This window comes from Vulpes vulpes, chromosome 5 (genome assembly GCF_048418805.1).
Source record: "Vulpes vulpes isolate BD-2025 chromosome 5, VulVul3, whole genome shotgun sequence".
Taxonomy (NCBI): domain Eukaryota; kingdom Metazoa; phylum Chordata; class Mammalia; order Carnivora; family Canidae; genus Vulpes; species Vulpes vulpes.
In genome coordinates, this window is record NC_132784.1 from 99823692 (window position 1) to 99849692 (window position 26001).

General features: G+C 34.8%; 1 protein-coding gene across 4 annotated transcripts in view; it reads left to right on the top strand.

The window, feature by feature from the left end:
- Positions 1–22681, top strand: part of BRINP3 (BMP/retinoic acid inducible neural specific 3) — a 381312-nt gene extending 358631 nt beyond the window's left edge. For all 4 annotated transcript variants that reach the window (XM_025991327.2, XM_025991328.2, XM_025991326.2 and 1 more), the window contains one exon: positions 21209–22681. In XM_025991327.2, coding sequence (XP_025847112.1) covers positions 21209–22325 — 1117 coding nt within the window. In that variant the 3' untranslated portion in view covers positions 22326–22681. The remainder of the gene's footprint in view (positions 1–21208) is intronic.
- The last annotated feature ends 3320 nt before the right edge of the window (positions 22682–26001 follow it).

Here is a 26001-nt window from a genome sequence, read left to right on the forward strand (position 1 = left end):
TTTCGACTTATGATATTTTCAACTTACCAGAGGTTTATCAGGATATAACTCCATCAAAAGGGGAGGGATATCTATGTTTGTACTCACCTATGTACTTCTAAGGTTGTGCTAGGTAATAGGAAGATCTTTGCTCGAATCCCTAATCTCCCATTTCTTCATTATCTATACAACCTTAGGAAAATTATTCAACCTCTCATTCTGTAATCAGCACTGTAAAAAAAATAATGTTAATAACATTTACCTCAGAGTAGTGAGAATTATATAAATATGTTAGGTAAAGTGCCTAACATAGCCACTTAATAAAGTTATATATCTTTCTCTTCTCTCTTAGATCCCATGTGAAAGCCCTTTGTGAAGAGCTGTGTCTATTACAAATCCATTTCTTCATCTAATTCCAGTTGTAATTTTTACTATACAACATTTTATTTCTTATTTGCATGGGAAGAAGTCTAGGGTTAGAATGGTCTGGCATTTGGCTTAATTACATTCTACAGGCTAATTTTTAACAAAATTTTTTACATTGTCACAGAGCTTGGTTTGAAATCTGAGTTGTTTATACTCTGAGTTTGTGTGTGTGTGTGTGTGTTTATGATTGAGGGAAGAATATTAATTTAAACATAAAAATTAGTAAATATTAAGAATCACTTTGAGATTTCTTTGTACCCTGTGCCCCAAAACACAATGTACTTGAGTGTAATCATACATTGGATGCCAACTTCTAATCTACAGGTTACTGATTAGGGCTAAAGTGACACCATTAAATGACACCGAGGAATCTATTATTCAAATCCAGAGAGTGGGATATTTTACAAAACTGATCTCATTTCCTCAAAAATCAGTGGCATGAAGAGAAACAAAGAAAGCAAGACTGAAAAGACTCAAGGGACATACTGCCCAGTGAAATGAATAGAATCTCTTTGAATCCTGATTTTTAATAACTAAAAAATGTATATTTTCAGTCTTTCAGAGAAATTTGTATATGGCCTGGATATTATTCACTGTCAATAAATTATGGTTAATTTTTTATGTGATAATGGTAATTGTGATTATGCAAGTTAATGTTCTTCTAACATTTTAATTTTTGAGATGCATATAGAATTACATACAGAATATTTAAGAGTGAAATGATGTAAGATCTGAAATTTGCTTTAAAACTTTCTAAACTACCCCAACCTCTCCTCTGGAAGAGGAGAAAAGGTGGATAAAACATATAAAACAAATACAAAATGTTGGTAGTGATTGAGGCTGGCTAATGAATACCTACCTGGAACTCAGGTGGAATTTCTACTGGTAGTATGTCTTTCAAAATTTCAGACCAACCAACTGTTTAAAGTTAATAAAAAGAATTGATTATAGTCTCTTTCAGATTAGCCATTATGTCTTTCCAGGCTTTAAGAAATTATTTATAGAGTAAGGAGCTTAATAAATAGCTATTAAATTGTATGTATTGTTATGTGCACATTTTAGTTTATACTAACACAAGATTTTTGTAGAAATTTGTTAAACATAAGTGTTTAAAGGTTGGTACTACAATTTTAAAACCTTTTACAAGATGTTTTAAAACCTTTTAAAACCTTTACAAGATGTTTCTTCTTAATTTACCCTGAATAACAATGAGATAGTTAGCTCTAACACAGAACAATTAGATTACAAAAGGATTTAGACGCGTTACTTCCATATTTGGAAAGGCATTATATTGAGAAGGTCAAGTATATTTTGCATAGAGTAGGAACTTAAATACCCAAAGTAGTGGGAATTGTTCCCTTTTAACCAACTATAACTTGATTTAAAGAGGTAATAATCTTTTTAAGTTGGAGAATAATTGTGAGGATTATGGTGTCCCTATACTCAAAGCACTGGATTTTTTTTTTTTACAATTATACAGAAAAACTGGAATCTGTCCTTGTGTACAGAAATTTCAAGAAACATAAGATCCTTAAATCCATTGAGCAAAACAAGAACACAAAAGTATCATTGAGTATTTCATATGCAAATAGCTAAGTATAGCTTCAACTGATCCCTTCAATTCTCTTCAGGTAACTACTCTGTGAATAAAAACTCATATTTATCTCATTCCATTTTTGAATCAGAAAATCTATTTAGAACGGTAATGGAAATATGTTCATTTGAAATTGTGTTTAGTCTCTTTAGAATGTTATGTTTACACCAACTGCTGACATTGCAAGAACATTTGACGACACTTACCCCAGGGTGGATATCCAGTTATATGGTAGTCATGCTACTTTAAATTTAATTTGTCAAACAAATAACACAAAGGACAGCAGGTGTTTTTGTCTAACCCCATTGGTTATGATTAGAGATATTACAAAACTATGAAAATTAATGTTGACATACCACTTTGAAAGCTAATTTGCTTGTGTATGTGACATGCCATAGCATATCTGAAATGTGTGTATTCCCACTTGGCAGAATAACACGTTATTTGTTGGAGCCTTTGGTTCTAAAAGCAGATGTTGTCCACTTCAATCAATTTTCAGCTATTAATGGTAGCTTTTACCTACATTTGTGAGAGGCAGATACTTTCAATTAGTATTTTTCAGGAGCAACATGACGTTTATTCTGAGGAGAAAGTCTACATTTTAATGTAAACTCATGTAGATAAACATTAGCAAGTATAGGCAGTACTGTACACAGCTTTAAGGAGCAACTTCATTTTCCTTTAATTTTACACTACACAGGAAGCAATGAAAGTTGATTACTCTTAGCGGAATGAAATGAAAAGAATAGAAATAGAGGGGATGGATTAGCAAAGTCAACATGCATTAAAAACTCCCCCAATGGCTGTCAGCTTTTGGGGGCAATACAGTTGCTTTGTTTCTCAGAGGATTCCTCAGAGAAACATATACATTTACTTCAAATCTCATTTCACTGTTAATGTGTAAGGAAGCCAGATAGAAAGCTGCAATAGAACGTGTTCAGAAAATCAATTTCTTCTACTGTGTTTTGTGTGTATCAGAAGCATTAAGCAAAATATTCTTAAATCAATTTTAAAATTACAATAAATAATTATCTGTCACCTTTTCTTTTCTACCACTATTGGTGACTGACACAGGGCTTCTCTCTCAGTCTGAACATCTCCACATCTCTCTGTGTCCAGAAAGCACTGAGCATAGGGGATTATTAAGTCATCCTAAGTTATTATTGATTTAATTGTTCCACCTTGATCTCTATTGCAGATATATAAAAACATAGAAATGTCTTTCCCATGTTCTTCTTTAAGAAACTGTGGAAAATAATAAACTCAGATATTGATGGTAGAACAAGAGATTTTTTTTTTTTTAATGTGGATGGAAGTAACATTCATTTGCTATTTAGGGGAAAGGCAGATAGATGCTTTCTAGAGCATGGGATAAGAAGCTGGGATCTAGAAATATTTGTCAAATTATAAATGAGAGATAGATTTGAGGATTGACCTTTCTCTTTGCTCTCTTCAATTTTGCTTTATTCTAAAACTTCCCCCAAGTGGAATTTTTATTCCAAATACCCCACTGCTTGATAAAAGAAAACTGAATGGAGGAGAGTCTGATTGTTGAAACATAGAACAGGTTTGGAAGCAAGAGAAAAAAGAATGGGTAACTGATTTTCAAGTCAAGGTGTTTCTACTTTGCTGAGAAGCATTTGTACCATATCTAAGAGAACCTTCTGTAAATTGAAGATAGGCAAATTGAACAAGCTATACTTGTTTGTGTATACTAAATATGCCTCTCACTTTATAAATTTTCTAATGAATTAGTTTATTCTTCAACATAATTTATTGAATGCATATTATGAGCCAGAACATGTTTCTGGGAATGTAACTGTAAATAAGTGAGATAAAACTTCCTACCTTCACTGAAGCTAACATTCTGGTGAAGAGAGATATTTATTTATTATTTTTTTAAAACATTTATTTATTTGAAAGAAAGAGAGTGTCTATGGGGGGAGGGACAAAGGGAGAGAAACTCAAGTAGACTCCATGCTGAGCACTGAGCCCCATAATGGGCTTGATCTCATGACCCCAAGATCATGACTTCGGCTGAAATCAAGAGTCCCATGTTGGGATGCCTGGGTGGCTCAGCGGTTGGGTGTCTGCCTTTGGCTCAGGGCATGATCCCTGATCCTGGGATCCAGGATCAAGTCCCACCTCAGGCTCCCTGCGTGGAGCCTGCTTCTCCCTCTGCCTATGTCTCTGCCTCTCTTTCGGTGTGTTTCTCATGAATAAATAAATAAATCTTTAATAAAAAAAAATAGCCCCATCTTCAACTGACTCTGCCACCCCAGAGCCCCAAGAGAGGCATTTAAAACAACATGGGGAAAAAAAACATAAATGCTATAAGAAAAATAAAGCAGAGAAGGGTTAGGAAGGGGCTGGAGCGACCAACAATTTTCAAACAGGATATCTATGGAAATCCTCAAATAAGAAAATATAAGATTAAATATCTGAAGGAGACGAAGTAGGAGAACATACAGATGAATGACCAAGGGAGTTCCAGGATGGCAAAAGAGCAAATGTAAATGCCCAGAAGTAGGAGCAAAGGAATGTTCTGGAGGAGGGAGGAGGCCATGAGGCTGGTGTGGAGTGAGAGAGTGGGAAAGAAATCCCCGTAAGGTTAGACGATGATAGGCGCCGTGGTTATGAAGGATCTTAGAGGTCACTCTAAAGACTTCTATGCTAAATGAAATGATTGGAAGGTTTTTATCTGAGAAGTGATATGATCCTGTGTAGGTATTGGAATCACAATGTGATCAGAAGGGAAGAGAAGAATTGCAAAACTTAATGTTAATAGGCAGAGTTGATGCCACCTCAACCTGTCTGCTTTCTAGATAAAAATAATATAATGTAAGGCACTTACCAGTGTCAGGAGGAGTGGAAGATTTTGACACAATTCTTTTTAATACCTTTAGGAAGAGAACATACTATGTTATTTTCTTTTCATTTGAAAAACTATGCCTTGAATACTGAAATGAAAGTTGTAGGTTTGGTTTAATCCTGTCCTTTTCCTGGGGAATGTGGTGCTTCAGTACAGTCTCAACAAAACAACTCTGGCAGTGATATATGGTGACATGCTTCTTTCAATTTAGAGGAATAGGAAGAGGTTGTACTTCAGATCATTTATAGGAGTGATATATGTGGGAATAAAATGAAGTGAGCAATCAAGCATTTTTTGGAAGAGTCCAAATACTTACTGTTAGGAAGACACTAAAAAGAGACTTTTGATTCAGTGGAAGAGGAAAAGTATACCTTGGATTTTTAAAAACCAGTATGTATTTATTGGTTTACTGACTTTGTTTCCCAATCCAAAGCTGCAAATGGATTCTCTAAGCTTTTCATTGCAAAAACAAGGCATTCTGAAATATACAGAACATTCAACTTGGCTTATGTGGCAGCATAATAAATGAAGTCGTAATATACTAATACATAGAAATACCCAATGGTTTCAATAATTTCAGTTAATGATCTACTTTTTGAAATTCTACGAAATTCTCATGAACCAAGAAAAGAAATTCATTCTCAACATCAATTTGATATTGTTTCAAAAATAACTGCATTATAGGAATATGTCTAACTGAGGCTAAAAACATATTCTTAATTTTTTAAGTTGTTTTTTTTTTTAAACATACCTCCACCTCCAGGTTTTATTTTAAACAAGCATCGAAAATCTTTCGAGTGTGTTCAATAATGCCTGAAGAATCCACATTCTTGCCTAAGTTGTTAATACTTTTGTTGATTGTTAAGTGTTTTTCCTCTTTGTTCAGTGACATAAAATCACTTGTCCATTAAGCCAATAGATGTAATTTTCTGTTTCAGATTGTCAGTCTTTATATATTTTAATTCCAAGAAAGTTCCAAGAATTTGGCTTGCTTGGCTTTTATTTGAGTTGCAAAAAAAAACAAGTGACTTTCTGTAGAATTTCTTTCTGAAACCTTGTTACAGTTAGTATGCAGATTAACTCAACTTGGTCCACTCTGAGATATCCCTCAATCCCCAAGCACTATGGGTTGCTCCCCACCCACCACAAGATCAAGGGACTATTTTGTTTCAAAGTTTGACTGCTTCTCAGAAACTTTTATCTTGTTCCCAGTAATCAATATTCTGCTACAAGTAAAGAAAACTTGATGAATTGACTCCCTAAAAACAGATTTTTCTTTTTTAAGTAACAGGAGTTCTGTAGAACGTAACTTGGCAAATAGCTCTGCAACTTGATTTAGATGTTGGTTCTTAACTACAGTTTGCCTGCTTTTGTTTGGTTGATTTTGTTTTTCTTGCCTTTCCCTTAACTTTTCCTGCATGTTTGTTGTCTTGAGTTCAGGAGATGGCTCTTGTTGCTTCAGAAATCAGAACCATTTTCAGGATAAGTAACAGGAAGAGATGTAGCAAGCATGGCTATTAACTTCTTTCAGGAAAAAAGAGACTATCCCAGACCATTGCTCATCAGACTTCTGTTTTATCAGAACTGTATCTAGTGCTAACTTAAAGGAAAACTGAGAAAGTAGTTTGGTTTGGTTTGGTTTGGTTTGGTTTGGTTTGGTTTGGTTTGGTTTGGCACATTGTGTTGAACAAAATCAAGCTTCTGTTTGTAGGAATGAGGGTCCTGTGGATATTGGATAGGCAATTAATAACAAATGAAACTCATTCTTAATTTACAAACCCTATTGCTGTTTCTCACATATCTCAGCTTGCCTTTGCCTCTTATACAACCAGATACTATAACAACTAATATATATTAGGATGACATCATAAGTAAAAACAGAATGAGAAGAAATCTTGCCTGTGTTTACATAAGGACGTGATTATCATAAAGTTCAAACTAATCCCCTTCCCTACAAGAAACATTCAATGAAAACAATTCATGATTATTTTCCAGCAGGTTTATTCTATGCTAGGAGGATAAGGAAACATGACTAAAAATGTTTACATAATAATAATTAAACTTCCAGAATCAAAGACAAGTTGGTTTTATCCCTGTGTCCACTTAGGTGCTGTTGTTTTACTTTCAAGCAAGGTACATGTGACATAAAAAATCTATTTATTATTGATCCAAAAAGAAACTGAGGTATACCTACTCTTTCTTCAGTTAAGGGGATAGGATGGCTTGGAGACACGCTGATCCAAGCTATTTTAGAATCGCCTTTGTACCACATGATTCTTTTTCACTGTCATGTGACTTTAACATAATCTATAAAATATGGGATTTTAGATTATTAAACACCATGATGATATTAGGAGGTCAGTGTGAATTATATTTTCATCTCACTTTGTGTTGGTTAATCCAGATACAGTATAGTAGTTCACATTTGGTTCAAAGCTTATATGGGCTGTCAAAGCATTTCAGACAATTGTCCCCCCGGGGAGGTGGACTGAAAACATAATTATCTAGAAAAATATCCTATCTCAACATTTGCTCATATATGCCTTTATTGGGCCAGTAACACCATAGATAATATAGTGGACTCTGAAGAGCATGGACACTGGCTCATTTTTATAGACAGTCTGTGCTGTCACGTAAGGGTCACCTTGTGGAAAAATGGTAGTACTCACTTCATAGAGTTGTGCAAGGGCTAAATATATATATAATATATATATATTATATATATATTATATATATATATATATATATAAGGTCAAAGTATATATATATGTAAAATGTTTAACTAGTCCCTGGCACATAGTAAGTGCTCTTTATGTATTTGTGATTATTATTTAATGGCGCACATGAGGAGTGTGTGATTACTTTGATGACTCTGAGGTTTGGAGAGAAGATGGTTTTGACTTCTCGTATATGTATTCAATGGATGTGGTGAACTCTCTCTAGAATGGCCCTTGTTAACTGTTGATTTGCAAATTACAAATAATTTTATAAGGTCAAACTATTTGTGTTAGAATAGGCATTTATTATACATCTCATATATAAATATGTAAAAGGAATTATCTGATTTTTTTACATGGTTTCAGCAGTTATCCGCATATAATATCTTTTTTGTTCTATCTTCCAAAGGATTGTTTGATTACTGAAAGATAATAAGTGGCAATAGTAACAAATGAAAAGAAAAGCAAGGATAAATTAAAATTAATTTGTAAGCAACAAACTAATAATCCCTAATTTTCAAATAATTTCAAAATGGACTTACTGTTCAGAAATTAAATTAAGGCTAAACCTGCAACACTAAGGAATAAACTTGTGGATTTCCCCCCGTGCCAACAGAATAGATTAAGCTCTTGAAATGACACAAGTTTCTATCTTTCTGCCAATTGATAAGAAGCTTCCATTTGTATTGTGGTTTACCCTGCAAGTGAGAGTATGGTACATTTTGAATACCGATTTGATTTGTGTCACTGCTGATATCATCCAGAGTGACTCATTTTTTTCCCTATCAGATCATATTTTGGTTAATGGAACATCTTGTGCGCTGAGGAAAGAGAATGTTCTACATAATGTAAGTCTGCTTGAGAACCCAAGGATTAAAGTGATTGCTTTACTATTTGTTTTCTGAATGGATGTTGAATGGTCATTTAAGGTAATCCATCATTTCCTGTAGTCTCCTTTGAAAAATAATGAGGCCAAAGAAGGCTAGACATACTGAATTGCCTCTCTTTTCTAAACGGTCATTTGATTCACTTTTATTTTCTACAGACTTAAATGTAATATTAAGTTGGCAGAAAAATTAAGAGATAATGCCTGTCTTAGTCAGTTTGGGTGGCTATCACAAAAATACCATAGACTGGGCAACTTGAATAACAAATGTGTATTTCTTACAATTCTGGAGGTTGGAGGACCAAGATCAAGGCACTGAAAGATGATGTCTAGTGTGAGGTCACTTCCCCTTTATAGATAGCCATCTTCTCACTGTGCCTTCACATGGTGGAAACAGGGAAAAATAGCTGTCTCAGGTCCCTTTTTTAAGGGCACTAATTCCATTGATGATGGCTCCATGCTCATTACCTAATTACTCCCAAAGACCCTAACTCCAAATACTATATTAAGAAAAAGGATTTCAACATATAAAATTGAGTGGATATAAACGTTCAGTCCATTATAATACCTGCATACCTTTCTTTCTGATGAACAAAATTATGGGATATTGGGATGCAGGTTTTTGTTATATTAGCAAGCCAAGCAGGCCAAACTTTTAAAATTGTCATTCCTTTAATCATAGTACAAATTTTGCAACATTTAACACATGTGCACACAAACCATAACATTTCCTTATTCCTATAAAGGGTGACGTTTTTAGGGCCATAAGCACCATTTTTTTTTTCTGGTGAGATTGTGGCATAGTCATTAACCATCTTTATGGTTCAGAGTATAGAAGTACTTTATCCTCAACATTTGGCAATATTCATATAAAGCCATTGCCCTGCGGATGTGGCTTTAAGACATTTTTGATACATGAAGGAACTCTGAAAGGTGAGTTGTTTTTGGGTTTTTTTTGGTGTTTTTTTCTTTCAATGGTAAACTTTCTGTCAACTATAAAACTCCTGAATTTCCATTTACATAAACACCTTGAAGATGACCAGTTTGGGGACTATAGCACAGTCAACCAAATTCTTAAAAAAATAACTTATTATACAGAATGCCATATTGTTATTTAGTGAACTAGCTGTCACATAACTCCTAATTTGGTTAATCAGATTTGTTCCTATAAGAAACTTAAATGGGAATCCAAATTATTATCATAAAACTTCTTAGTGATCATGGAATAAGAGCAAGTGTTTTAGTTGATTGACTTTCTTCCAAACAGCATTACATTTTAATATCGGTTACATTTGTGGATCGCTTCTCAGACTTTTGGCTAAGATCAAGTGTGGATACATTTGTGGTCACAAATAATAACTTGCCAAGAGGTCAGAATCCACTCACCATTTTGTCAGGGCAACCTCATGCCCATAGGATGCTAGATAAACATTGCTAAATATCACTATACTGAATCCCCAGCTTTATTTGTTCTGATGTTTCCATCCTCTTTATTTAGATAAATAGTATTAGACATATGTAAATGCCATTGATTAGTCTGAAGTTACATTCTTTTGTTCCAGTTTCTGGTTTAGGAGATACTCTACTGAGGGGTGCCTGGGTAGCTCAGTGGTGGAGCATCTACCTTCAGCTCAGGGCATGATCCCAGATCCCACGATGGAGTCCCACATTGGGCTCTCTGTGGGGAGCCTGCTTCTCCCTCTATCATGTCTTTTCTTTCTCTCTGTGTGTCTTTCACAAATAAATATATAAATAAATATATAAATAAGTAAATCTTTTTTTGAAAAGGAGATAATCTATTGTTCTTTTTTCAAAATTACTTCATATCTACAGTGTCTATATAGTACAGATTAATAATTAAATTAGTAGATTTTGGATTTCTCAGTCAGGCATCCAAATCTTGATTTCAGCTCAGGTCATGAGATGGAGTACCGTGTAGGGCTCTGCACTGAAGATGGATCCTGCTTAATATTCTCTCTCTCTGTCTCACTGCCCACTCCTCTCTCTGTCAATATATATCTATATATCTATATAATTTTATATAAATTAATAATAATAAATAAATATATAAATATATATAAATATATATAATTTTATATAAATTAATAATAATAAAATTAGCAGGCTGAAAATAATCCTGTGCAATATCACATTTATAATCTGCAGTAAATTCAATGAAACCTTTGCAAATTTATGGTCAGACTACAGTGCTGGTGTTCACACTTACAGAATAATAATTATTCTTACACTACCCACAGTTATTCATTAATTTGAAAAGTATAAACAATATACACAATACTGATGTCCTGTAAGTTAAAATTGCAGTGCTTTCAGATTTTCACATTTTCTTGTGTGATACATACAAATGTGATTTTCCAGCTTTTTATCATTTATTATCAAGATCATCAGGGTGAAGTTCTTGCCACATGGAAGCAAAGAGTTGAAAATATGTCTAAAAATATAGGCCTTTGGGGGATCCCTGGGTGGCGCAGCGGTTTGACGCCTGCCTTTGGCCCAGGGCGCGATCCTGGAGACCCGGGATCGAATCCCACATCAGGCTCCCGGTGCATGGAGCCTGCTTCTCCCTCCGCCTGTGTCTCTGCCTCTCTCTCTCTCTCTCTGTGACTATCATAAAAAAAAAAAAAAATATATATATATATATATATATATATATATATATATATATATATATAGGCCTTTGCATCCAACATGGAAAAGGGTAAAAATAATGTGTAAGGGTGGGATGCCTGGGTGGCTCAGTGGTTGGGCGCCTGCCTTCGGCCAGGTCGTGATCCCAGGATCTGGGATCGAGTCCCGCTTCAGGCCCCCTGCAAGGAACCTGCTTCTCCCTCTGCCTATGTCTCTCTCTCTCTCTCTCTCTCTCTCTCTGTGTGTGTGTTTCTCATGAATAAATAAATGAATCTTTAAAAGATAATAATAATAATGTGTAAGGGTGAAAACAATCACAAAAATACCACATCCTCATGTGCATTTGTTTTTTTGTGATTGCGAGCTCATGGTCAAAATAATTTTATCTATATTGACTTTTCAAATCCTTTGTAGGATGTACAGTCCTCTAGAAAATGTATATGTTTAATTTTACCACACTATAACAATTTTGGAGCACTTTAACATAATTATTTTCATTCCTGGTTTTGAATTTATAGATTATGTATTTTTTCTTTCCACTAACAATGATGCCAGGGCAGGCACTCATTTTGCTCTCTTTCTTTGCTAAATGTTGGTAGCTTTTGCTGTTGTTTTTTTTTTTTTTTAAGTTGACTCTTTCTTTAATTTCATAGTTTCTGTCTTCCCAAATATAGTGGATCTACATAATTTGTCTCTGATACCTAAGACAACCACCCCATCCTTTAGGATCAAGCACATGTACATCTTCCCTCATACTGTTCTTTTACTTCAATTTTAGCCTGCGAAGTTTACTGCATCTTTTTTTTTCCATATTATGATACATTAAAATAGTTATTGCCAGAATTATTTGGCATTTTGCATTGAGGAGTTTTAAAAAGTATTCTCTCTGACATTTTCCCTCAAGCGTAAGTCCATAATTCAATTTTGACTTAGCAATTTTGTTTGGAGGGATCAGGAAGGCATTTTGTTGGTCTCTAGGAATTCCTTTTTTTTTTTTTTTTAAGATTTTATTTATTCATTCATGAAAGACACAGAGAGAGAGACAGAGACACAGGCAGAGAGAGAAGCACGCTCCATGCAGGGAGCCCGATGTGGGACTCGATCCCAGGACTCCAGGATCACCCCGTGGGCTGAAGACATGCTTAACTGCTGAGCCACCTGGGCGTCCCGGTCTCTAGGAATTCCAATGAAAAAACAGTCAGTTTCTTTTTTTCCAAGGAGCTTATACTCCAATGAAGTAAACTAACATGTAGTAAATTACAGATATTATCATGAATAGTATACTTCAGTTGAAACAATAAGAATCTCTTAAACTGCAATACATGGTTATTAATGGCTTAATTACAAATATAATGATATAGTTAACTGATACACCTATTCAAGGAATTTAGTTGTAAGTGAGGTTGTCAAAAAAAGACTGTTTAGTAGTTTTTTTTTTTTTAATTTATTTATGATAGTCACACAGAGAGAGAGAGAGAGGCAAAGACACAGGCAGAGGGAGGAGCAGGCTCCATGCACTGGGAGCCCGACGTGGGATTCGATCCCGGGTCTCCAGGATCGTGCCCTGGGCCAAAGGCAGGCACCAAACCGCTGCGCCACCCAGGGATCCCTGTTTAGTAGGTTTTTGCTTTATATGAGGCACAAAGTAACAAGTTGATATCCACTGTTATAGACAACAATGATGATTGTATTATGAGAGAAGAAAATGGTAAGTTTGGAGACATTTATTTGAAGGGATATTCTTCTGACAAACTTGGGGATATCATAGACAGTTTGTGAAATAATTGTGTTCATAGGTATATGAGTAGATGGACATCGGATTTGGGCAAGTTATATTTTTTTATTTAATTGAAAAATATCCTTTAAATGTAAATAGTATTAGTTTCTAGTTTTAGAAAAACGTTAAAATTGATTAAATTATTTAAATGATGGTGTTAAGAATAGTTTATTGATCTTCTCTAAGTTGATAAGAAATTGGTCATGAAACATACTTTGAAAAACAGATTTTGTGAAGATAAGACAATTTTTAAAAATATTCATCACTTACTGGAAATCAAGAAAGCCATATGAAATATTAACAACTACAGCAACAAAACAATGAAGGACATTTCCAATTTAGCCTTAAATTTGCTTTTTCAACTTCTTCTCTTGTTCATTAATGTATTCACTTATATTAAATTTGAAGTATTAGGATCAGAAATGAATATGGCTATGTAAGATGAATGGAATGGCCTCATTATAAGTATTTTATTTTAAATTCCTGAGTAGTATTATTTAGATTTTTTTCATTTGGATCCATATGCACAAAATTTAAGACTAATAAAAGTTTAGAAGGTTGTAATGGGGGGAATTTAAGCATAAACATTGTACATTAAGTATGTTGTCAAAGTAAAATAGTGAAGTAAAAAATATATATTTTTCTTCACAGAAAATATAATACAATGAGAAATACAGATAATTTGTTAATAATGATTTGGTGAAATGAACATTAATGGTGGATGAAAGCCAGGATGTTATGCATGTACTTAGGACAGACCGGATTTACCTATTTTGCAAAGCAATTGAATTTGTGTTCAATATTCATCAATTACACTAACAATTTCAGTTTCTTTTTTAGAAAAGAATTTGTTATATGTAAGAATTTACATTTGTTACATTTGTTACATATAACAAATACTTTTTAAGCACTTTTAACTTAATATCTAATGTGACTTGGGGGCAGCGTAGTTCAATTTTTGATAATCTTTGGAAGAAAATTAAATAGGACTCAAATTAAGAAAAGCTAGTGTTCTTTTGATAATGTCTTCTCTTTACTTACAGTAACATAACTGTGTTCATTTTTGTGTGACTCACATTTCACAGCCTGAATGTTGACCTGTTTCTTTTCATATTTTATGCCACAAGTAGAAGCAAAACATGTCTATTGATTTTTTTGAACTATAGTATCTAATATAGCATCTCTGGGGACAAAATGTTTCAGTAGCTCTCTAAAAAGTAAGCAGATTCATCTGTGTATACCGCTCAACCAAATGTGTTACAAATTAGTTGGACTGAAACCTTTGTTTATTGTTGTCCTACTTATTAATTTCTGCTTTTGTTGCTTGAGCTGTTTTTTTTTAAGATTTTTTATTTATTCAGAAAGACACAGAGAGAGGCAGAGACATAGGCAGAGGGAGAAGCAGGCTCCCCGTAGGGAGCCTGATGTGAGACTGGATCCCAGAACTCTGGGATCATGCCCTGAGCCAAAGGCAGATGCTCAACCGCTGAGCCACGCAGGCGTCCCAGTTGCTTGAGCTTTTGATGCCATATCCAAAAAAATAACTGGGAGTAATAAAGACCAGAGATGTACATTCAGTTTTACCACTTAGTAGCTGTAGGAGTTTGGACAAGTCACTTAAGTTCTAGTCACTTAAGCTTTAAAAGCCATGCCTTTAGGTAGAGGTAACAAGCATCTTTACCCAGGGAGTAGTGAGCACTGGGCAGAGTAAATAAATAATGCCTGTTAAAGTACTGTGCTCATAGTAAAACCTCAATGGATGTCACGGCCAGGTAATAATTTCCTTAAAATAAAACCTACATCTTCAACTGTTTCATTCTCTTTTTCATTGTCTTTCTGTAAGCCAAACTGATTAGTAGATACTTGAATTAAAATGCGTATATATATATATATATATATGTGTGTGTGTGTGTGTGTGTGTGTGTGTGTCTATAGATGTGTACCCATATACATATGTGGTATGTAGAAGCTTCCTTGGGAGACTATGGCTGAGGGACCTTTGACAATGACATTCTTTTTCTTGGGGTGTAAAACTGTTTCTAAGAGTGAGATTATTAAGTGTTGGGAAAGTCAACATGAGCCCCAGGCCACATTGCCAAGGCTGAGATGGTCAGAGCAGCAGAATTGGAAGAGGGCAAGTGATGGAGTATCCATATTATCCATTCTGTGACTGAGCTAATAATCAGCTTATTTAAATCAGTTTAAATAGCTGTGGGCACTTAATCCCAAATTCATATTTAGTTTAAAGTATTAGATGAGAAACACAAATCTATGAAGGCTGAAATGAAATGCTCTACTCAAAAGAGCAATATTTAACTTCAAAAAGAAACTGAAATTATATTGTTTAGGTTTTAAGATTTGGATCCACACTGCACAGATTTGGAGAGCAATAAAAGATTAGAAGGTTGAAATAAGGGACCTTTGAAATAAGATTATTAGTGCTCAGAGAGGATTTAACCATGAGAGGAGGTAATTGTTTTTGTATCAACATATGTTCTAATACCTCAGTGCAAACCATCACACATCAGAATATATCTCCTGAATTTGAGCAATATTGTCTTTACACATTTTAGCTTCAAAACTATCCCAAAGAGGCTATACATGTACTTTTAAATATAGTCTTGACCATGTTATCAATAACTGTCTATTTTGATAAAGATAAAATGCAGAAATAAGTGTAATATTATGCATGCAATGCAAGAATTGTTGTAGATACAATAAAATTCTCAATTTTCTGTAGGAAAAAAGTATTTGCATTAAAGGAAGTACATACAATGATATTTCTTTAAAAGATAAGAGTAGTAACAACAGTAATAATAAAAAAAGAACCATTTACATTTATTTCCCATTTATTCTGGGCATAAGCACTCTTTTAAGTGCTTTTCCTGAAATTGTGCTTTCATTTTTAACAACAACCTCTACTTTATTCCCAATTTATATATGGCATAAATGAAAATAAATTCAAAGTTGATAGTTTGGCTCCCCAAATGTGATTGAAGCCAATAGAGTGTATTGTCACTCAAAAATTAAACTTTAATCATAATTAACAGTCATTTTATCAAGTTAAAAGTCATTTTATCTTCAGTGCTGTCCAGCTATAGCCAATACATGGATATTTTTCCTGAGATCATTTGTTAAGTACTTTTTCTCATATCCAGTGGAACAACACTTTCAACCATATTTTTTAAAAAAATTAAATTTGCTTCTGAGTTTGTCTTCATTGCCATACTTAAAAGATATGTAACAGAAAATCATTAAAAGTATGAACCTCGGTATTTTTAAAATTTTAAAATGAGGCTAACCTTTGGAAGCTATTGTGAAGAATTTTTAATAATAAATACAAAGTAACTGGTCCTTGACATGAGAGGTATTCACTAAATAATTAATATAACAAATGAGAATTCATTTATTAAGGTAGGCTTTCGTGTTTGCTTTGTTCTTCAGTGAATGCACGTGACAAATTTCCTAGTGTAGGGTTTGCACCCTAGTGTAGGGTACACAGTGGTAGCAGAGACCCACATGCTAATTCACAGCCATCTAATGCTGACTCTTCTTCACAGAAATTGTAACTTTTCTCTACTCTCTTTGAACATATTTTTTCATGCCAATGGCTAGATGGTATTTAAAAAGCCCTTAGCCTCTATTTGGTTGTTAATTTTCTTACATAGGAACCTTGTCCCCGATGGGTACATAATGTCCTCTGGGATTGCATCTTTCTGGGCCCTACTCTTAGAAATTCACACAGGATCTCTGGAGTGAGGCCCAGGAATCTGTTTCACCAATCACACTTAACATCATTCAAAACTGCAAGAATAATACCATATCTTAGTGGATATTCTTAATAACAGGAACATTTTAGGGATAAGCATTTCATTCACATTGTTGCATTAGGAGCAGCCACCACAGTGAGATGGTGATGATGGGGTTTATATGTTACATCATTTCACTGACGAAAGATAGGCAAGCAAAGTCTACAGGAACAAGTGACAGGTCAGAAAGCTCTCTCTATTCCCCAGGGTCGTGCAGAACCAAACTTTGAAACAATGTTTTTTTGAGCTCTGGTTAAGGTTAAGGAGGCTAAGTGACCTGTCCCAGGTCACTGGGTAAAGTACTGTCCAGAAATCAGGTATTCATCTACTAGTCTAATGCTCTTTCTGATGCTCATGTGATGCATATCCGGCGGAGAGAATATCCGATGCATATACATGGAGAATATTACAGATTGAACCAAGACAAGTTAAACAGTTGTCTAAAGTTCTCAAATTAGTAGGCCATGTGATTCCTCAAACATAAACATGCTATAGGCTTTCAGCTTAAATTTTAACTTAAATTTTGACTTAACTCTGGAAGGAATTTTTCTCTTTTTAATAGTATCCCATATGAGCCTTACGATTGTAGAAATTATTTCCAAAATGCAAGATCTATTCCTGATAGATAAGGAGCTCCTCCTCTTCCTGAAATGTTCCACATCATACTATCACATGCCAATGGCTTTTTAAATTCTAATTTAATTAAAATTTTATTTTATTTAAAATTATTTATTTATTTATTTATTTATTTATTTATTATTTATTTATTCATGAGAGACACAGAGAGAGACAGAGAGGCAGAGACACAGGCAGAGGGAGAAGCAGGCTCCATGCAGGGAGCCCAACGTTTGTCTTGATCCTGGGTCTCCAGGATCAGGCCCTGAGCTGAAGGCATTGCTAAACCGCTGAGCCAGCCAGGCTGCCCCTAAAATTAAATTTTAATTTCAGTTTTCTGTCTTATGTTCTCCATAACCTAGAGTTCCTTCACTCTAATTTCTGTCTCTCCCTCCCTCCTTACTCCTTTCTCCTTTCCTTTATTTACTAAATATTTATTGAAGTACAATAAATAGATGTCACAAACCACATCACATATTGATAACAAATAACAGATCTGTCTGCCAGGACTGCATCTTTTGACATTACATCCTCTAGCCTTAGCCCCAGGAGACACCAAATAATTTGTGGAAATAAAAGCTATAGATGAAATTTTTTTAAAAATGTAGTACTACTTTCTTTAAATGTTTAAATTTAAAAGGAAATAGTGTTAAGAAGATACTTGTTACAGCCTACTTGTGGTTTATGTTTTCATTAAATTAATTTTTAAAGCTACTTAGCAATTAAGCTTACCTACGATAAGTTTAAAATGCTTTAAAATAAAGAAAAAAGCAGTTAAATTTTACTTTGTTGGGAAAAATAAAATTACATGATTATTTGAGTAAATGAAAAACCCAAAGTGGCTGCCTTCTCTATTTTTGACTACTGCTTTAGCCAAGATTTTAAAAGGAGTAAAGAAAAGACTGATTATTCAGGAAAATTAAATATTTTCCTTTAAAAATCTATTCTCTGCTTGTGAAATACAGTAAAAATGCCAAAAGGTAGGTAGTAGGCGAGAAAGGAACAAGAAGCCGAAAAGAAGAAAATCCACATGCTAGCTTTTCCGTCCCAGGATACGGGAGCTTTGACAGTGTGCCAAGTTATCAATATTCATACATGACAAGCTGAAACCCACGAAGCCAAAACACATTCCTTCAGTAATGCATCTGCAGGGACGTGAAAAGGATTGGAAGAGATTGAAAGCTGAAAAAGCCATTGCTTTTCTAAAGTGTCCAAATGCTTCTTTCTCAGTGCCCTAGTTTTGTGAGCTCTGTCTTTAGCCTTAGGTCTATTTATTTCATTTTTTGTTTGTCCTTATGATTTGGAAACATGATTAGAGCTTACAGTGAAAGATGATTTGGCTCAGGGAATTTATGCTTTGGTTTCAGGGAAGAAAATATAATTTTCAATCCATATAGGATATATATTATATATTCTTTATTTTAGAAAGACTCAAATAGAATTACAGAAGGGGAGAGAAGAGAACATAGAAAAGAAGGGAAGAAAGGAAGAAAATAAGAAAGAAGGGAAAGAAAGAAGGGAGGGAGAGAAGGAGGAAGGAATAAGGGCAGAAAAGAGAAAGAAGCCAAGCCAGATGCTAATGGCCTGTGAAAGAGAAAACTGATGGAATAAATATATCAGTAACTGCAGATTAAAAATCAGTAATCATTTCTATATATCTAGACTGAATACAGAAATAAGCAAGTGTTTTCACAACACCACAGAAGGAGGCTTTTTGCACATTTATTCTGCAGGAGAAAACAAGAACCAGACTAGAAAACAAGTGATCCTCATGTAGATGCAGGGCTCACAAAGTGCCAAAGAGCCTCACATCATTGCCATTTTGCCACCTTTGGGTGTACTCTTGGGAGAGTTTATCTGAGAACTTACTTTTAAAGAATCTGGAGAAAGTTAGAACTGAATTTAATAGGTTTGGATTTCCAGTCAGAGTTTTTCAGTGTGAGAAATAATTAAGAGGAAGATGTTTTAGGCTTTGGTTGGGTTTCATCTAGTTTTTTTGTTTTGTTTTGTTTTTCTTTTCTTCTGGGTTTAAACCAAAAAGTTACATTCAGGGAAGGTAGAAAAGAAAAGCTTTTTATATGTTTAATTGTGCAAATGTCAAAGTGTATGTTGTGGAACTCCACTTCCTGCAACTCGAGAGCTGGGTCTTTACCATTGTATTAAATATTATATTTTAGGGCTTTAAATTTCACTCAAAATTACATTTTTTGAGAAAATGCCTTTTAATTCATCTGTGCATTTGACTCAAGATTCAGTAAACATTAGAAAGGGCTATGATCTCCTGATATTCCACTTGACACTGGATATATAGCACTGAACAGTCACCCATGCCTCTGGCAGGCTGAATAATATATTTAATAGGATAAATGGAGTACCAACAAGTAGGTACACAGTGATATAGAGTTTTAAGAGAGAAAAAGGTACCATGGAAAAATAAGTAAGTGCCATGAGAGGAGTTATTTGATTTATTTGGGAAAAGAAGGAAGAAAATAAAAAATAAAAAATATATATTTGTTTTGCATTGCAAGGGGAGGGTGGGCAGGGAACAAGAATGAACATGTAATATAAATAGCTCAAATATTGTTATGGATATCTAAGACATTGTTTTTATCAATTATTTACACAGATTAATACCTGTGTTTTACCAGTATTCAGCATATACAAAGTCTTTGAAACAGCAGCAGTGTACAAGTCTAAAGAATGGAGTGTAATAGATCTATTTCGCAGAAAATCTCATAGGTACTAAATAATGACCAGCAGAAAGGCATAAGAATGTAAAAAAGACATACATTGTGTGATAGTCTAAACACATGCATACCACCTGAGCCTAAGAATTTCTCACAAGAACTCAATATGGAAGATATCTCTATTCCCATTTTTCACACGAGAGAATGGCAGGATATCGACACAGTTCAATTCTTCCATGATCCCACAGCTATGATGAAAACAAAGAATTATCTGATTTCCAGGCCACACAATTTTCCTTCATTATTTTACTGAGATTTTAAACACACCAAAGGAGTTTGAATAATGTGGGGAAAACATGAAAAGTAAAATCTTACATTTGCATCATGATTAGCCTGATTTCTGGGTATAAATAAGGAAAAATGGTAATGATTCAAATCAAACACATTAAACTGACACACTTAACCCTTATTAAAACAACTTGTAGATGATTTTAACGAGATATTTTCAACAATTTTCTGGAGCAGCCTGTTAAGAATAAAGTCAAACATGTTTTAATAATATTTTCCTTCTCAGTGGGTACTTGTTCTGTCAATATTGATAAAACCCTAGAATTTAAATACATTGATTGACATCTTAGAGTTGTTTATTTTTCTTTCATTTTTATTTTACTTTCTATTTAGCTTCCTGCAGCGTTAGTACTTTATGCAGCTAAGAGTGAATGAATGAGCAGTCACCCTTTATATGCTCTAATTCTACTCTAGGTATTTAATGATAATGCCACATCTATTTCCCGTTGCTGGAGAGCATTTCAAGACAATAACTGACCCAATTATGTTCACAATCAGCTTCCGAGTACACTAGCGAAACGACATGCAATCTCTTCAGAAAGCAATCCCTGCAACATTCCAGTTTGAATCCAATATACCCACACCTAACCTTGTGCAAGGAAGAATGAAAAAAAAAAAAAAAGACCCAATACCAAAAATCACATAATACGTGTGTAAATATCATATACACAGGCCTCTATTTTCAATTATAAACTATATGGATCATTTATCTCAGTGAAATATCTGGAGCTAACCTAAGAAATGCTAGTGAAGGTTTCACAGCTAAGGTTGACCTTCTCACAGTTCACACACACACACGCACAAAATGCCTTTGTATTTATACAGATTCGTGTTGTTTTGTGTTTCTAGAACCTCAACCTACTGGCTCACTCGCATCCAGTCTTTTCTCTACTGCAATGAGAATGGCCTCCTGGGCAGCTTTTCGGAGGAGACACACTCGTGCACGTGTCCGAATGACCAGGTGGTCTGCACCTCGTTCCTGCCCTGCACCGTGGGCGACGCCGCGGCCTGCCTGACCTGTGCCCCCGACAACCGCACCCGCTGCGGCACCTGCAACACCGGCTACATGCTCAGCCAGGGGCTCTGCAAGCCCGAGGTTGCCGAGTCCACGGATCACTACATCGGCTTTGAGACTGACCTGCAAGACCTCGAGATGAAATACCTGTTGCAGAAGACGGACAGACGAATAGAAGTCCATGCCATTTTCATCAGCAACGACATGCGCCTCAACAGCTGGTTTGACCCCTCCTGGCGCAAGCGGATGCTCCTCACCTTGAAGAGCAACAAGTACAAGTCGAGTCTGGTCCACATGATCTTGGGTCTCTCTTTACAGATTTGCTTAACTAAAAACAGCACGTTGGAGCCAGTGTTGGCCGTCTACGTCAATCCCTTCGGAGGCAGCCACTCCGAGAGCTGGTTTATGCCTGTGAATGAAAACAGCTTTCCAGACTGGGAGCGGACTAAGCTGGACCTCCCGCTGCAGTGTTACAACTGGTCGCTGACTCTGGGCAACAAATGGAAGACGTTTTTTGAGACAGTGCACATCTACCTGAGGAGTCGCATCAAGTCAAATGGCCCCAATGGCAACGAGAGCATTTACTACGAACCTCTCGAATTTATTGACCCTTCCCGGAACCTGGGTTATATGAAAATCAATAACATTCAAGTGTTTGGTTACAGCATGCACTTTGACCCTGAAGCAATTCGGGACTTGATTTTGCAGCTGGACTACCCCTATACTCAGGGATCCCAGGACTCAGCACTTTTGCAGCTTCTAGAGATAAGAGACCGTGTAAATAAACTCTCCCCACCCGGTCAGCGTCGTCTAGATCTTTTCTCTTGCTTGCTTCGTCATAGACTCAAGCTGTCTACTAGTGAGGTGGTGAGGATCCAATCTGCTCTGCAGGCGTTTAATGCCAAATTGCCAAACACAGTGGATTATGACACGACCAAATTATGTAGTTAACCATAAATGTCAAGCACAACCCAAAATCTTGAAGGAGTTTTTACAGTGCTTTTGTGGAACAGTTTATGTTTGGAAGAGTACATTTAAATTGTCTTTTCAATATCTGTCTTATATCAGTCAATAACATTGGATGGCAATTTACACACATGAACTTGCTGACAATGAATATATTATACTGCAGTTTTGGTTTATGAATGAAATAAATACTGACACCAGTCTAGAAGACATTCTACTTTTTACAATAAATTTCATTTGTAATTTTATATGTTCCGTGGCAATGCTTTTGTGCATTACATCCTCTAGAGGGAACATAAAAAGATACCAATAAAATTTTGTAGCTGAACAGTTATTAAAAAGAAGTGCTGTGGGATTCCTTTTTTCCATGAAATGAGTTTTATTTTGATATAGCTTGTTAGAACCTGGGGAAAATTCACCAAGAGTTTTTTAATGGAAACATTTGAAGGTCCCCTTCAATAGCCTTTAGAGAAAACCCAACTCGCTAGAATCTTTAGTATTCAGTTGTATTTTTACGGTCAACAGCACAAAAGCAGTGGTACCTTCATTACCTCTGCTTATAAATCATTCCTAGAAACACTGTCATTATTAAAGTAAACAGGTAAATTTTCCCGACTAAATATCAGAACATTCTGGCAAACATACAGAAAAACCAGTGATTATAAGCCCATGATGGAGAAAGTAAACCCGTTATTTCCTTAGCAACTGGCTTTGTCTCGCTTTTCTTTCTAAATTCTAATAACCAATAATCAGCATACTCTGCACAATCATTTTCATTTCAAGTACTGAAAACCTAGTTCTTTTGGCACTTTGCCAAAGTCAGTAAAATAGCATTTCTAGAATTCACAAGTTGTAATGTGTTAGTATAAAATAATTAAAGTAATTCAAGTGTAAATAGACTTTTTTCTCTCAGAGAAGCTATTACTAAAATATAGTTTGAAGACCAAATTCATTCAACAAAAATTTGATTTTAGTTCAGATTTTTGGCTTGAAATTTGAGTTCCATTACCCATGGCATAATATTAGACACATAAATTATACTTTTCTTTTTCTAGGAATTTAGAGTCCATTTCTGTTTAGATATGTGAATGTATCTGTAAAGTGTGGTTATGATATCTATCACTCAACTCTTGTCTAAATAGTTCATAAACCTTTCTTGTAATTGAAACAAATGCACTCTTCAGCCTAGCTTTCTTGTTGAGGTCATGGAGTCATTTTTCAGGACACTGAGAAAGGAACCCATGACATGAACTAAAAGAATAAGACCGATGACAAAAACATTACACAGACATTCTGGATTCTTGGGATGCTTGTTTTCAGTTCCAAAAGCATTTTAGAATAAGTAGTTCAAACAACAAATACTTATTCAATTTACCATAGGCAAGGCATTTTTTCCACCCAGTATCTGAATAGCTGATTTTCTTTCTTTTTTCATTCTTTTTTTTTTTTTTTGCTATTGTAGATCATTCAGTAGAGAAATATATACAGTTATTAAATACCATATTTCTGGTATCATAACAGATATCCTCTTCATTTAATTCTGACAACAACACTAGGTTATAGATTATTATACCCCTTTTCTTGGTGGAAAAAAACAAAAAATAAAAAATGGGCTCAGCCTGGTTTGTGAAATTCCCCAAGTTCTCAAACCAAGAAGTTGAAAGACCAAGATTCCAACACAGACTTTTCTGGAATGGATCTGTCCTCTTTTCACTGTATCACTGAGTTTTAAATGAACCATCCTATTTCTGTATTTAATCTCATCATATGCAAAGACTTATGGCAAAACAAGACTCACCTACAAAATTGAGGTCTAAATCTTTATAAAACACATAAATTCATAATACACTTGAACAATTAAATAAAACAGGAATTTATCATCCAAACTCAATCATCCACAGTATGACCAAGCTTATCAAATATAAACAATATGTTTCAAAAGACATTCCCTGTAAAAGTTGGGATTGCCACTAAGACTTTTTCCAGAAGAGTCTTGGAGGTCCAGATGTCCAGAGCCCCTGAGACCTACAAACCACCAAGCAACATGCCAAAGGACTCTTGAACAGCAATCACTCCCTGGAACTTAAGGAAATTATCAGTAATGCTACTTCTTTTATGGCTCAGCTTGCTCTGACTTGGCTGATTTAGGAGAGAGAAGATTCTACATTCACAGGTAAGAAAGCACATAACTAGGCTTTTGTCCTGAGAGTTCGTGTGCCTGGTATGTGTTGACACAAAAGCCCCATCAGCTATGATCAAATCATCTTAGTTCCATTTGTCGTGGTAACACTGAATTCTTTATATCTCTGAGTCAGTTTTCCCTGTCAAAGTGGAAAAGTGATATGAATGCCTTTCTCTGAATCTTGTGTCTAAGATAACACAAATACACTATAAGTGAACACACCAAGCAAATTCTAGAGTGCTATATAGAGTTAAAGGATAAATAACATACATTTTTATATTTCTGATATATTACCAGCTATTAAATAGTGTCCAGGAAAGCAACAGACAGTATAATCTAGTTTAATACAACATGTGCTTGCCAATGTATGGGGGAAAATGCAGCCCACAAACATTTCATTTTTCCTGAACTGACTTATATGCAAGCATTTTTTGCTCATTATTACTTCAGAAATTTGAAAAATTGTAATAAAAATAGCTTTACTGTCAAAATCTTATCGAGAGCAAAAGATCGAGAGGTATGTATGCAAAAGTATATTTTAAAAGGTGAAGTATTTGCTTTCTTTTGCAGTATTTCTACTTCAGGTCTCTAAATTAAGGATTAATTGATTTAATACATGTGATGAAGCTTGAAATTCTGAAAATCAGAAACTCTCTAAAAATATATCTTCACCAGAAATGTCTCCTATTGCTTTAGCTTTTTTGATGACTATCATACTTTGACTTGCCTCTCTATCCCTGGAATCTCAAATCGATTTTTAGCAAGTTAAATCAATATTTAAAGGATCACTGTCAGCACACACACAGAAAAGCTAAAACAGCTGATGGCCTTCTCTAAATTCATTTAAATAATGCAAGAAAATTAACTGTCTCTCTTTTTTCATGCGATTCTTATCAAGATAGGAGGAAATGTTTTGGAAAGAACTAGGATCTTGTACTGCTTTCTTTCTTTTTTTTTTTTTAATTTTTATTTATTTATGATAGTCACAGAGAGAGAGAGAGAGGCAGAGACACAGGCGGAGGGAGAAGCAGGCTTAATGCACTGGGAGCCCGATGTGGGATTCGATCCCGAGTCTCCAGGATCGCGCCCTGGGCCAAAGGCAGGCGCCAAACCGCTGCGCCACCCAGGGATCCCTTGTACTGCTTTCTAATCATGTATGTCTTTTTGTGTGTGTGAATGAGCCTTCTTTTTTTTTGTTGTGAAGGATATTAATGACCTCTTCAGTTTGAACAGACCTAAAATTTATTAATTTGAGGAAAATAAACCATTTGAAACAATTTAAGAACAAAATAAAACTATATTTACTAAAGTGGAAATTATAGAATAAATAAATTCAATTGAAAGAGAAGCTAAGATGTTTTGGAAACCTAGTAGAAAATATAACTTAATTTTAAATAATAAATTGTGCTCAAGAATTTAAAAAGCTTCATAAAAGCCTCTCAAATCAATGTGATAGTTCAAAGAAAAAAAGAAACTTAA